Genomic DNA, 13,294 nt, shown 5'->3' on the forward strand with positions numbered 1-13,294 from the left:
CTGAGATTACTATACAGTATTATGGCATCACCACCGCTCTCTTACTGCTCATAATTATATATGGTATCTAGCTGTCTGTGTGGCTTTGGTTTGCTATTTTAAACGATGTTTTCTTTGAATATCTTTGTAACAACAGTGGTAAGATTTAGAACCCAAGTTATTAATAGATTATGTACTGTATTGGAATTGGTGTTGCTTTGTCCTATCCACATGCAGGCCAAAATCCCTTAAGATGATGATATGTATGACTGTACATGCATAGGAAATGTTGCTTACTAATGTGGTAATATGAAGCATCTCATCCTTTTCTCTATTATGTCCTGCAGGGATTGGAAAGAATGTCATCTGTGACAGGACAGCAACTCCACTTGATGCATTTCGAATGATGTCAGCAGCTCACTATTACCCTAAGCTCATGAGCATCATGGGGAATGTGTTACGTTTTCTGCCTGCTTTTGTGAAGATGAAGCAACTCATTCAAGAAGGATATGTGGGGGAACTGCAAGTGTGTGAAGTGCAGGTGCACAGCGGAAGTCTACTTGGAAAGAAGTACAACTGGAGCTGCGATGACCTCATGGGTGGAGGAGGACTGCATTCTGTAGGCAGCTATATCATTGATCTTTTGACTTTCCTGACCAGCCAGAAAGCCAAAAAGGTCCATGGTCTTCTGAAAACTTTTGTGAAACAGACAGACCACATAAAAGGAATACGCCAGATAACCAGCGATGATTTTTGTACATTTCAGATGGTCCTTGAAGGTGGAGTGTGTTGTACAATTACTCTCAATTTTAATGTCCCTGGGGAATTTAAGCAAGATGTTGTAGTCGTTGGGTCAGCTGGAAGACTGATAGTAATGGGAACGGACCTCTACGGACAAAGAAACATCTCTTCTGAGAAAGAGCTACTTCTAAAAGACTCTACACCTGTTAGCAACTCCTTATTGCCTGAAAAGGCCTTTAGTGACATTCCTTCCCCATATCTGAGAGGGACCATCAAAATGGTACAGGCTGTGCGACAAGCATTTGAAGACCAGGATGATAGGAGAACATGGGATGGCAGGCCACTTACAATGGCAGCCACATTTGATGACTGTTTATATGCTCTTTGTGTAGTGGACACAATTAAAAAATCTAACCAGACTGGTGAATGGCAGAACATAGAGATAATGACAGAGGAGCCTGAATTAAGCCCTGCTTACTTAATTAGTGAAGCGATGCGCAGGAGCCGGATGTCATTGTACTGCTAGCAGTCTTGCCAGATGTAGACGGATAAGGATTCATTTGTATATGTAAATTTATGCTGCTTGAAGGCATTTTTGTACCACAGCAGATGGTACAGGTCTATGATATAACTTATGCATCTTTGTATAACTGCTGCCATTGGAAAGGAGCTCTAGGTTTTCTTTCCACAGCAGACAAGCTGTGAACATTAGAAGAATGTATTTTAGTGTGCTGGTAGTTCTCCACAATTGCATACCTTCATTTGCCTGCGAGCTGTAGAATTGGGCCCTCATTACAGATATGTGCATTCTCAAGATTGTTTTATGCTTAGAAATTGTGAATGTCCGTTCTATTCGGATGGCTCAAAGTGGCCATCTTTGCCCTGTATACAGAATTTATTGACTACTGTTTACTCATTCCCTGATCATTTAGCTTAATATTCTAAACACCATGCACATAATTCTTTCTTGAATTACTGTTTCTTGTACGTAGTGTACTGTTTAGGATGTGTACTGCCATATACCCTGTACTAAATGACTGCAATGTGTAATATGCATTACATGCTAATGTGTAGAATTAGTCGTGAAAGCGAAGGCTGAACTGAAGCTATGTTCCATTAAGCCATTGGAAGTAGATTTGCTAGCTTCTTTGTAAAGAAATCATTTCTTTTATGTCTTTACTATATTATTTAGATAGACACAGATTGGCTCGCAAAAGCAAAATCTCTTTCTAATGGGCAACACCATGTGCTCTGCAGGTGGGGCAGATGTAACGTACAGAGAGAGTTATGTTTGGGTGATGTGTGTTCTAAATCTAAATGTAAACTGCAGTCTAAATTGCAGTGTAAAAATATTACATTTAAAAAAGTATTTAATGTATGTTAATTGCCTTGTTTTATATTGTCTCTAGCGCTGTCTTGATTTTTTACTAAAAATAAAGCAGCCAGTATTTACTTTATAGAAACAAAATAACTCACTCTCTCTGCATATGTTACATCAGCCCCACCTGCAGTGCACATGGTTTTGCCCATTAAAGAAGGCGTTTGCCTTTGCAAACCAACCTGAATCACCCCTAGTGTCCCATTTCTATCTGAAAAATAACGGACCAGGTTGCAACCCTAAAGATATTATCAAATAATTCTCACTATACTTAATCTTTGGACACTATGGAACAAGATCTCCTGTGGTTAACATTCCCTCTGTTTGTCCAGAGCAGGCCATTTCATATATAAACATCTTATATTTCTAAGTATCTCTGAGTGTATATATGAGAGTTGGTACAGATTGTTTCGTTGCTATGGATACAGCATCACGGCATCTTTTCTGCACAGAAGTCCAGTTTTCATAACTATTCACATCAGCTAAAAGTACCAAATACATTATATTGTTTAGTGTATGTGCCCTATACAAAATGAGCTGGATTCAGACCTGCTCGCTGGGCTGCGTGTGTTCGGAGCCCAGCAAGCAGGTTAACACCGACCCAGCGAAAGCTTTGTTTTGTGGGTACACCCATGAAACGCCAGGGGTCTACCCTTCACCATCTTCAGTCTATGAGTAACCCAGCAAAGACTATCCTTTGCACGGTCCGTACGCAAGAGGACCCTGCACACAGCGTACTGTGCGCATGTGCGGTTTATCAGTGTTTGGATGGGCTGCAAATGGGTCTGAATCAGGCCCAATATTCTAAAGCTCAGTAAATGATTACACTAGCGGAGTAGGTCAATCAGACTACATATCGCATTCCCTGGGGCCGGGGCTGGGAGGGGCCCCTCAGTAAAATAGTTTCCATGGAATGTAGTGCAACATTGAAATATGAATGTATTTTGGTATTTCAGGTTTGTAGTCTGACGCTTATCGATGATTGCATTGTATAATACCCAGTTTAGCATGAGATGAGCTGGGGCTACATTCATGCACTGATTTTACAGACTCTTGTAGTATCAGCAATCAGAGCAACTTAGTATATTATTACCTGATAATAAGAATAGAATTAGAATATAATGCTGCTATTTTAAGCAAGAGGAGTCTTTAATTGCTGGAGAAATAAAGTTTGAATGAATAATTGACTGCTCAGAGCCAACCAAAATCATTGTTAACACTTCTAATTGTAGCTGAGATGGTGGCAAATTATTGCCTACTAAGTTATCGCTAAGGGCCAGATGTACTAAGCTTGAAAAGTGATAAAGTGGAGAGTGATAAACAACCAGCCAATCAGCTCCTGCCTGACATTTTTCAAACACAAGTGATAAGAACAAATGGTGGGTATATCTGTTTCTGCGCAAATGATGCAGCTGGGATGTGTGAACTTAAACAGTGTTCTTCAGCACTCAAAGAGCTAATAGTGAAATCAAACAGACAGCGCTGGTGAAGGGTGCTGTGGCTGTTAGATTTCACTATTTTTTTTCTGCGACATGGAAATTAGGAGCTGATTGGCTGGCTTTTTATCACTCTCCATTGAATCACTTTTGAAGCTTAGTGCATCTGGCCCTTAATGTGAAATTATTTTCTAGAAGATCCAGTCTGATAATATTCAGTCATTTTGCTGAGTGTCTTAGCAATTTCTTTTAAAGGCAATATATGGCAATTTGCCTTAAACAATGCTACTGTAACTACTGCGACAAAACCCGCTGTTTAGCAAATATACGCCCAAGTGTCAGATTCATTTATTCTATAGCATGACTGGAACACAATTTTTACACTATGGAACATGCTTAACATTTGATCAAATTGAAAGAAAATGATACCCTTTTTAGACTGATCCTGAGTTTGGAGCAAAGCAAGAAAGAGTAAAAGTGTCCATACACTTATCCGATTGTGGTCCCGTGCACATCGGGTCAGACCCTACAGCTTGAACCTGCTGCAGGTTCAATCTGTCGGATCAGACCCACCAGTGGCACATCGCAGGTGGTTTTTAGCACCCACAATGTGGTGGGTCTGATCTGTAGGTGTGTGCACCGCTGGCACACACCTATATCAAGGGGGTAGTGTGTATGGGGGGCCTTAAGTAAGTTGCAGATAAGAACCACCTGGCCCATCCAGTCTGTCAGGAGCCAATTAATCTACTAGCATATTGGATTGTGTACCCGGAGGCAGGGCCAGCAACAGAAATCTTGGGGCCTGACACTCATGTTTCTGTGGACCCAGTAGGTAAAGGCTGGTCATCCATTGGTTCATTCCTCCACTGTTTCCCTGCCATGATTATCCAACACAATACCTGGGTGTCCAGCATCATCCTCAGTCTACAACTATTTGCATGGCTGCATATCTCATACCTCCATGTCTATCAGCCGCATTCCCTTCCCCGTGTCTCCCAGCACAACTCCCACCCCCTTATACTTCTTATCCCTGCCCCATCATCCTGGTTCTCCGGCAAGTCCCATGTGTCTCCCAAGGCCCATGTTTTTACCTCCCATTTTGCTTTACACTTCAAATCCATTCCTATCAACCCTGGCCCTACTTGTGTCTTTCCAGCCCAGCACACCTTTGACTTACTGCTCTCTGATCTAAAGGCCACACGTATTGCACCAACACCCAAAAACCCTTTCTTGAGCTGGTTGTGTGCAGGGTTTCTGGGGCTGCTGCTGCCTGTACCATGCTGAATACCGCACAGCAAGTAGTCGACAGTGTCTTGGTTGAAAGTCAAAAGGTGGACCACTATTGGTCGACAGTCAGAAGATCAACATAAACAAAAAGTTTAAATGACAAAGGTTGACATCAGTGTAACGAGTTGCCTCGAATTGGGCCATTGCCCAAGGCACGCTATTAAATTCTAACTCTATGCCCACTTGAATGGTAAAGTATGAACAATTCAGTTTAAAAAAAAACCCATAAAAAACTCATGTAGACCTTTTTCTATTTCGACATTTTGATTGTGTTGAACTTTTGCCCATGTCAACCTTCTGACTGTCTACTAATTTTGGTTAACCTTTTGACTGTCGACCTAGACATTGTTGGTCGAATTACCAGATACGCCATTACACAGGCAAGACTCATGAACTGGACTCCTTGGGGCCTGCTAAAAGTGTCCCCTTTGCAACCCTCTGTTGCTGGGCCTACCCAGAGGAAATACACACAAGCATGGGAGGAATATACAAACTCTACACAGTTAGAGTCATGATGGCAATCAAACCCATGACCTCTGTGTTGTGAGCCAATAATGCTAATCATTATTGTCGATTTATTGTATATACATTCGATGTTTAGTTGATTTATTGTGTATAGCAATGCTAATCATGTTATACTGCCGGTTGGGCAATTGCAACGTGGAAAGAGAGAGAGTAGATGTGAGGGGTGCGGCTGAACTGAAATTAATTTGCGTTGTAAAAATAATGCTGGCTACATGCAAAAGCAGGCAGTATTTACCCTGCACGCAAAAATAAGAAATGTATTTGCAGCCATTGCATTTGTCCAGATACAAAGTTACTTGCGTTTTTTGCTTGGTTTGCTAACTTAAAATTATAGAATTACCTGCTTTGTCTGTAAATAGCAAATAATGAGGCACACATATGAAAACTGGTGCTTCGGTCGCAGTACAAGAAAGAGGTGCTGTAGTTTATAGCTTTCATTTTGTAACTTTCACTAGATGAATGAAATAACAAGATACATCCATTTTGTTTTACTTTAGGGTCTGTCCCATAGGTCATAGTTATAAGCATATGGAACTAGTATCCAGTGACACTGTTTCTGAGTCTGTGCATGTAAACAGCTTAATATGGCTCAGACTGGGTGCAAGTCTTTTATAACTTTTTTAATTTAAAAAAATGGTTACAAAGGTCAGACTATGGGAGTGGCATCCAATGGGGAAATTGTACTGTATGGATGGTTAATATTGAAAAATATGACTACAGTATATGAATATAACTAGGCACACATATTTTCAGGGTCAAACCAGTGACCATTCCCAGTATTGCGAAGTAAAAGACTGTGGGGGAGATTCTCTAAGAATCTTCGCCGCCCATCGCATTTATAATTATCGCATATGTTGTAACATATGCGATAATTATAGCAAAGGACAGCTCTTGCGTTAAGAGCTGTCCTTTGCGGTGATAGTCGCCGGGTCCCCGCGGCTCACCCCTCCCTCCCACACCCGGCGCTGCTGCGCCGGGCTCTCCTCCTCCCTGCACCCAGAAGAGGATCAGTGCAGGGAGGAGGTCACAGGTCCGGGCAGCACTGCGCTGTGCTGCCCGGACACAGGTGAGGGGGGAGGGGGCGATGCGGGGCGGCGGGGGTCCGTGCGTGGCGGCGGGGGTCGTTGCGGGGCGGCGGTGGGATGCGGTAGAAGCCCATTGGCTTCTATGGGGCATCACCAGATTTTTCAGGCGATGTTCCCTGCCGCGTTATCCCGGCGGAGGAAGCTTACAGCATCCCAAAATGCGGTAAAAACCCAGATAACGGGGTTTTTTACCGCATTTCTTGCTTAGAGAATCTCCCCCTGTGTTATAGTTTTATGTATAGCTAAATATTTGTTGCTTATAAAGCACAGAACTTATACCGGACAGCTAATTAATGCAAACGCTTCCACAACAGTTGGTGAAATAACAATTTACAAATGCTATGTCTTCATATATTAATAATACAAAACCTCTATACAATCTGATATACATTGGAATATTGCTTTGCCGCAAGGAGGAAAGTACAAAGATGGATCATTGTAAAACTAACAGGACAACCCCACAAACTAATAAAAAAAAAAAATAACTATACTTGAATTGTCCTATTCCATACTTGAAGGCTCTGAAATCCTTTAGTCTGATGTATAAGGCCTACGCAAAAGAGGATACAAAGTGCAAAATTTGCCGCAGTCAATTCAGTTTGCCTGTGTCACTTTGAAAAAGTAGTTGATACCAAAGATCTCAAATTGCACTTACATACCCCTCCCAACCCTCCTAATTTGATGGGACTGCTGTCTTGACAGTTGACACATTTCAATACAATCCCAGGAAGACTACAGTTATGTCTCCACTCACCATGGTTTGCAAGTGCAGCCTGGAGCCATGGTATTTCAAGGGTCTTTTTCGGAACAGAGAGGGGATTTGGTTGCAGCTTAGGGAATCAGGTGAAATTGGCAGGTTCCTCGTTATCAGGCAGTTATGTGTGTACAGGCAAAAACATCATCAGAAAATCAGAACCAATTGCATTTGTCCCCTCGTGTCATTTTCCAGCTCTGCGGCGTTCAGAGGTACCGGAGCGCAATGAGAACTCAAGAGAGTATTTGGACAACAGCATAGTTAGGACACATTTCGTAATATACGCATCATTTGTGCAACTCTTATGAATAGATGATTAGAAACATTGGAAAAACCATGGCCATGAAAATAATATATATTTTTTAAATTAGAGTAGGTAAATGAGAGTTAAGCTGGCCATACATCTAAAGATTGATCGTCAGATCTGGCAGGTTGGAACAAAACCTGGTAATACTGTATCTAAATGACAGTTTGGCAGTTTTCCAGCATTTTGAAGCAAATAGTCAACTGTCATTTGCTCTCATCCATTACCAGGTTTTTGTTCCAACCAGCCAGATCGGTCAATAAATCTGTAGATGATCTGTAGCCAGCTTTAGACCAATTACAGCAGAATCACAGTAACTTCATAATAAGTAGCATAAAACTACAGAATAATGATGTATGTTTAAGGCTTACAGCCATGACACTATTTTCCAATGAAAATAAATAATGTTGCCACCAGACAAGTCAGGATTTTACTTGTAAAGAACATATTTTCTCTTGTAATTATAAAACTTCAATTCCTATCCTGCTTAATTTATTTAAAGAACATGAGTGTCTATAAGGTTAACATGAATGTATTATAATTTTGTGATGGCAATCAAGCCTTTACGGAACAAAGAATATTTGCACCACTTATTGACCAAATGTCATTTTTGTTCTGCTTGCAAAATATTATGGATATTTTTGGGAAGGGGACTTACAGAGGTATATTTTGTATTATTTCTGATTTCCTGTGAACGTCTGTATTAATGCCACACATGTGGTTAATAATTAATGGAATGGACACAATAAATTTTGTGCTTATCTGGTGTTGAAGTTCAAGGCTTATGGATGTATCTTTTACATAATCTTCAGTGGCTTATAAAGATTTATTTGAAAAGAAATAGACAGTTTTAACAATTATAAAATAACGGCGATGTAAGATGACATCACGCACTAGACATTTTAACTGCGGAAGGCCATTGTGATGTAAGCAACTGGAAGCACGTCATATGACCAGTCAGGAAAGATGGCCTCAAATGCTGTGAAGGCATTTTGGGTGAAATTTAATAGGATGAGAGATTCTGAAAGTGAGAGATTTGGTAAGAAATCTCCAGTTCTTTTAAAGTGGCAATCATTTACACTGCAAAATCAGTTTGATTATGAAATGTAATCCTATTAAATTTCACCCTTTGTGTGCTCGTAATAACTAAAATAGGTTCTGTTACAGTTGTGCAGATACATTTTATTTGAGAAATCATCACCAATTAGCCAATACATCTACTATTGGGACAAGAATTTTGAAACAACTAGATGTTTTTGTTCTGTAAAGGTAAAAGTCCAATCGACCGCATACATCTGATGTGAAGGGGAGAGCGGCACCCTGCTCTGCAGACTTGTGTGTCAACAGACACACCAAGTTACAGCCCTGCTTTCCTCAATGCGACTAAAACCAATTTTAGACCATTTGGGACCAGTGCATTACATTATCCTGCTGGAATATTACATCATTATTGGGGACATGAAGTTCACGAAGAACTACAAATGGTCCGCAAGCAATGCAAAAGCAGTGGTTACAGGTCAGTAAGATGTTAAGGGGTACCAGCGGACCCAACCAATGCTACGTGAACACATCCCACACCATTATAGAACCACTCAGGAGGTCTGCACCACACCCAAACCCTACCATCAGCCAGAAACAACTGGAATCATTTTCTCATTGGACCACGCCACATTCTGCCAGACCTCCAGGGTCAAATTAACGATGTCATGATTTAGCAAGGCCACTATAATGCCCCTTTCCAACTCTGTTAATTAATGTTGCCTTGCCATGAGCAGCCTAGCCGGTGGTCAAAGTGACTCACAGCATTGCAGGTGTGCATGTTGTGACCTGACACTGTACAGCCCCACCATGTGTGTTGGTTTGGTCAGTTCAAGCTGCCGGCCTACCAGTGTGACGCACAGTGTGAGTGACTGTCTCACTCAGGAAGACCAGCCAGGCAGCCGCTTTTATATTCAGAGAGGTAAGAGTGGGGCACAAGGGGAGGAGGAGAGCTAATATTCTGTCTCCTGGATGGGACTGGGGGGACGGACGGAGTGAAGGAATTAATGACTGAGACAAAGAGGGAAGAGAGATAAGAACAGGAGGACGATGGAAGTCCTGCTTCTAGCCAGTGCCATGACCAACTCAATCCTGGGAATTGAGCATTTATTAAACATGAAGCCCCGTATTGAAAAAATGGCCTAGGATTCGCCTCCCTAATTACAACTGATACAGGTCTGGGATTTTTCAAGATGTCACAGTACAGTGGCGCCACCTACCATTGCCTTTACATACTGCTATTTCATGACATGGAAAAATCTATGTAGTTTTGCACAACACAGTCTTTGTTGGCTGCTAGTTTATTTCAGATATGACTATTCCTCCAATGGGCTATGGAAAAGGAAAGAGAAAAGTCGTGAATAACAAAAAAACAACTTTAATGCAAGTTGCTTTCTGCTTTTGTAGCCCATACAATGAAATGCACTGTTCACTGAGATGCCATCTGAATTGGACTCTTATTGTGGTTATTAGTACATTTCTGCACTGTTCTCCACCTGTGGGACAAAACTATTCTGTCCACTCTCCATTCTGCCCAAGCATCTAGTAGCTGTTTATGAGCACATGCATCACACTCAGACCCAGTTTTCTGTATACACTTTACCAACTGCCATCCTCAAACAATTCACCAGCACAGCATTTTGCTAGTGCTGAGACTGCTATTGGGAGCGCCAACAATTATTCCATGTTCAAAGTCTATCATATTGTGCCGTTTATTTTAGTTACACCACAGGTTGCCAATATATGTAGCTATATTTGTAACTATACATGTTGACCTCACATAATAATGGCCATTGAAGGCTTCTATAACTGAATGTATAATTGCCAAAAATGTTGAAAATGTGGGTGTGACTTGTATCAATGCCAAAGTAAGGTCCTTTAAATGTGCTCTGCATGACCTTGAGCTGAAAGGCTTAATCAATGTCTCGATGCCTTATAGAATGAAAAGGAAAAAAAGCCAGTGGAAAGATACTTAAAAGAATTGAGGCATTGTCTTATTCAGATGTTAGGTAATACTGTACCTTAGCTCCTTTGAAAATCAGCTAAGCAGAGACATTAAATTCCCTCTAGACTACTGGAGAAATACAGAGATGCCTCTGAAGAAAATATTCCCTTGCAAAAAAAACGATTGAAATACTCCTCAAAGTACAGGAAAAATACCTAAAAAGCTCAACAATGGGGGCTGCAATATTAGTGGGGGGAGGCTGCATCCTTCCGCGTAACACACAACCCAATAAATATATAGGCAATAGCAACCTAGTGAAAAAAATTTGTAACAGAATCATGGAGCAATTTCCTGATGCACACATTGGATTAGATAGCACTCCCAGAACCCACGCAACCATTGGGATCCTAATCTGACAGACTGTAACGCCATCTGCTTCATATATTACTAGGACTATGAAGGATAGACCTTAATTGTGATAGGGTCCAAATATTAAAAGATATATCCCAGCACACACTGCAACAAAGCCTTCTTCTACAAGCACTGAAGTTCGAGCCATACAAAAATGTGTATGCTGTCGGTCAAGTTTCCCTCTGAGCCTGTTGTTTATAAAAAATGGATAGACCACATAGGGGACGATTCAGACCAAATTCTGCCCTCTCCCTGCTGGTCGGGGTTTGTGCATGCACAAATATGTGCAAGTGCAAACCCCCTGAGCGAACGTCTTCAGTAAGTTTCACACTCACCGGGGCATTCACTCCAGTATGGGAGGGAAGAGGGTAGTAGCAAGGGAACGCCCAGCATTTTATGGGCATTCCTATGCTTCTATTAGGCTAGTGTGTACATCCGGGTCCCCATGGGAAATCATTTAATAAAAATAGCCAATAGTCATAGCCCCACCCCCTTGGGCTGCGTATATTAGGCAGCGCCAGACAGGGGGCAGCCAGTCTGAAGATGGAAGAGATGGGAAGTCCTAGGTGGGCGGAAGCCAATGAAAACGAGCTTTAGGGCCGCCACCCCTGGGTGAAGATCACAGATGAAAATGCCGGAGGAAGCCCTGGAGAGGCGGTGGCCATGCAAAAGACCTTAAAGGTCGCTGGTCCAAGGTGAAGATCTTCTTCGGTTCCTGGGTCCCACAGGGATCTAAAGGACTGGGCACCAATTTCTCCAAAGCTTTCAGAGCTTCCCATCATGCCTGGCTCCTCTCCCCTATAACCCTGCCTCCATGCTAGGCTAGTCAGTTTTTTGTTGGTGCCTGCAGGAAGCAGGTGCACCAGTATTTTTCTAGTGAGATTGCTTGATAGCAATCCCAAGCTTTTTTTTTTTTACTTCTTACTTTAACACTGAGCAGGCAGCACTGCTGACATTGCGCCTGCAGCGCTGCCGCTCTGACACCCACGCCGGCGTCGATGCTGGGCACTGCATTTCTTCTTGGACAGCGTGGCCGGACCTCCGCTGGAGGGTAAGCACTCTCAGTGAGAGCACAAATCGCTGTTCTAACTGTAATTCTGTGGGGAGCAGGTCACAGCGCTGACGTGGACCTGCCCACAGCAGGGATTCCCCTTGCCCACCAGGGACTGGGAGCGCAGGCTGGAGGCAATTATCCTGAGAGGGAAACTCCTCCATTTTACATTAGGCTCCATGTTAACCGTTGGGGAAATCCAGCATTGGAGGAGGCGGCCCCTCCCCCCAGCTTTAGGCACCAGTTCACCTCAGTGCTGGGCGCCTATTTGCTGCAGATTCGTGCTTCCAGCTCCTCTCCCAGATGCTGGCAGCCATCTTCACCGCTGTGCAGACTCTGGAAGGCTGAGCGCTACTCCCCTGTAAAATCATCTTCTGCTGACAGGTTTTTACAGCACTAAATGTTTTACATAGCCTCTGGGTTACTATGGGGGACATAGTGCAGTATACAGTAGTTCTCTTGCTACTGCTTGCATAGACAGGGCATACTGGGGATACTGTAGGTTTAGTCACATGTTTATCGGGTCACTGGGCATAGAGAAATTTCTCTAGCAGAAAAAAGGGTGCTTGACAGTTCCTTATATTGGCCCTCATATATTTGTACATGTTGAGCATGTCCCCCCTTAAATGTCTCTTCTCTAGTGTAAATAGTCCAAGCTTGCTTAATCTCTCCTCGTAGCTTAAAGTCTCCATTCCCCTAATAAGCTATGCTGCTCTTCTTTGGATTTTTTCTAATTCTATGATGTCCTTTTTATAGCGTGGGGCCCAGAATTGTACTCCGTATTCGAGGTGCGGTCTTACCAATGATTTGTACAGGGGCACAGTAGCGCACGCAGGGGGGGGGGGTTCTGAGTACCCAGAACCCCCTTAGTCTGAAAGCTGAGGGTCCCCTCTTTCCATGGGTACAAGAATTTAAAAAATCGGCCTTTGGGAACCGGAGATATCTGACTTCAAAGCAGTGGTCCCCATCCAAGCCTGTTAATTGTCCTTCCCAGTCAGATATTTCAGGTTCTTTCTGATTTAGAGTTTTTTTGAGGGTTCCAAAAGCCTGGACTCTCCCCCTTAATGGACACGAGTATCTTGTCTCTACTGTTCCCATAACCAGAGATATTAGCCTTCCAGCAGCTGGTTACTACTCCAGCTCCACACACCTGGTATGTAGTTTTATCTACTCGTTGGCAGATTGCTCTGCCTCCTGAACTCTGATCCCCTAGTCCCCAATACCATTTGGTAGGAGGGATTCTCTAGTTTTTAATTACATAAAAATCTAAGAAATCTATTTCCTAGAACTGGAGATATCTGCAGTCAAGCAAGCTGTCCTCCCTCCCGAAAATTATGAATAATAAGCCCACTCCACTATA

The 13,294-nt window shown here is 42.5% G+C and overlaps 1 protein-coding gene across 1 annotated transcript in view; it reads left to right on the forward strand.

Moving 5' to 3' along the window:
- The window catches only part of GFOD1 (Gfo/Idh/MocA-like oxidoreductase domain containing 1), a 66,236-nt gene extending 57,974 nt beyond the window's left edge, over positions 1-8,262 (forward strand). The window contains exon 2 of the mRNA XM_083187897.1: positions 327-8,262. Coding sequence (XP_083044023.1) covers positions 327-1,246 — 920 coding nt within the window. The 3' untranslated portion in view covers positions 1,247-8,262. The remainder of the gene's footprint in view (positions 1-326) is intronic.
- Positions 8,263-13,294: the final 5,032 nt, after the last annotated feature.

This window comes from Crinia signifera, chromosome 5 (genome assembly GCF_055691185.1).
Source record: "Crinia signifera chromosome 5, ASM5569118v1, whole genome shotgun sequence".
Lineage (NCBI taxonomy): Eukaryota > Metazoa > Chordata > Amphibia > Anura > Myobatrachidae > Crinia > Crinia signifera.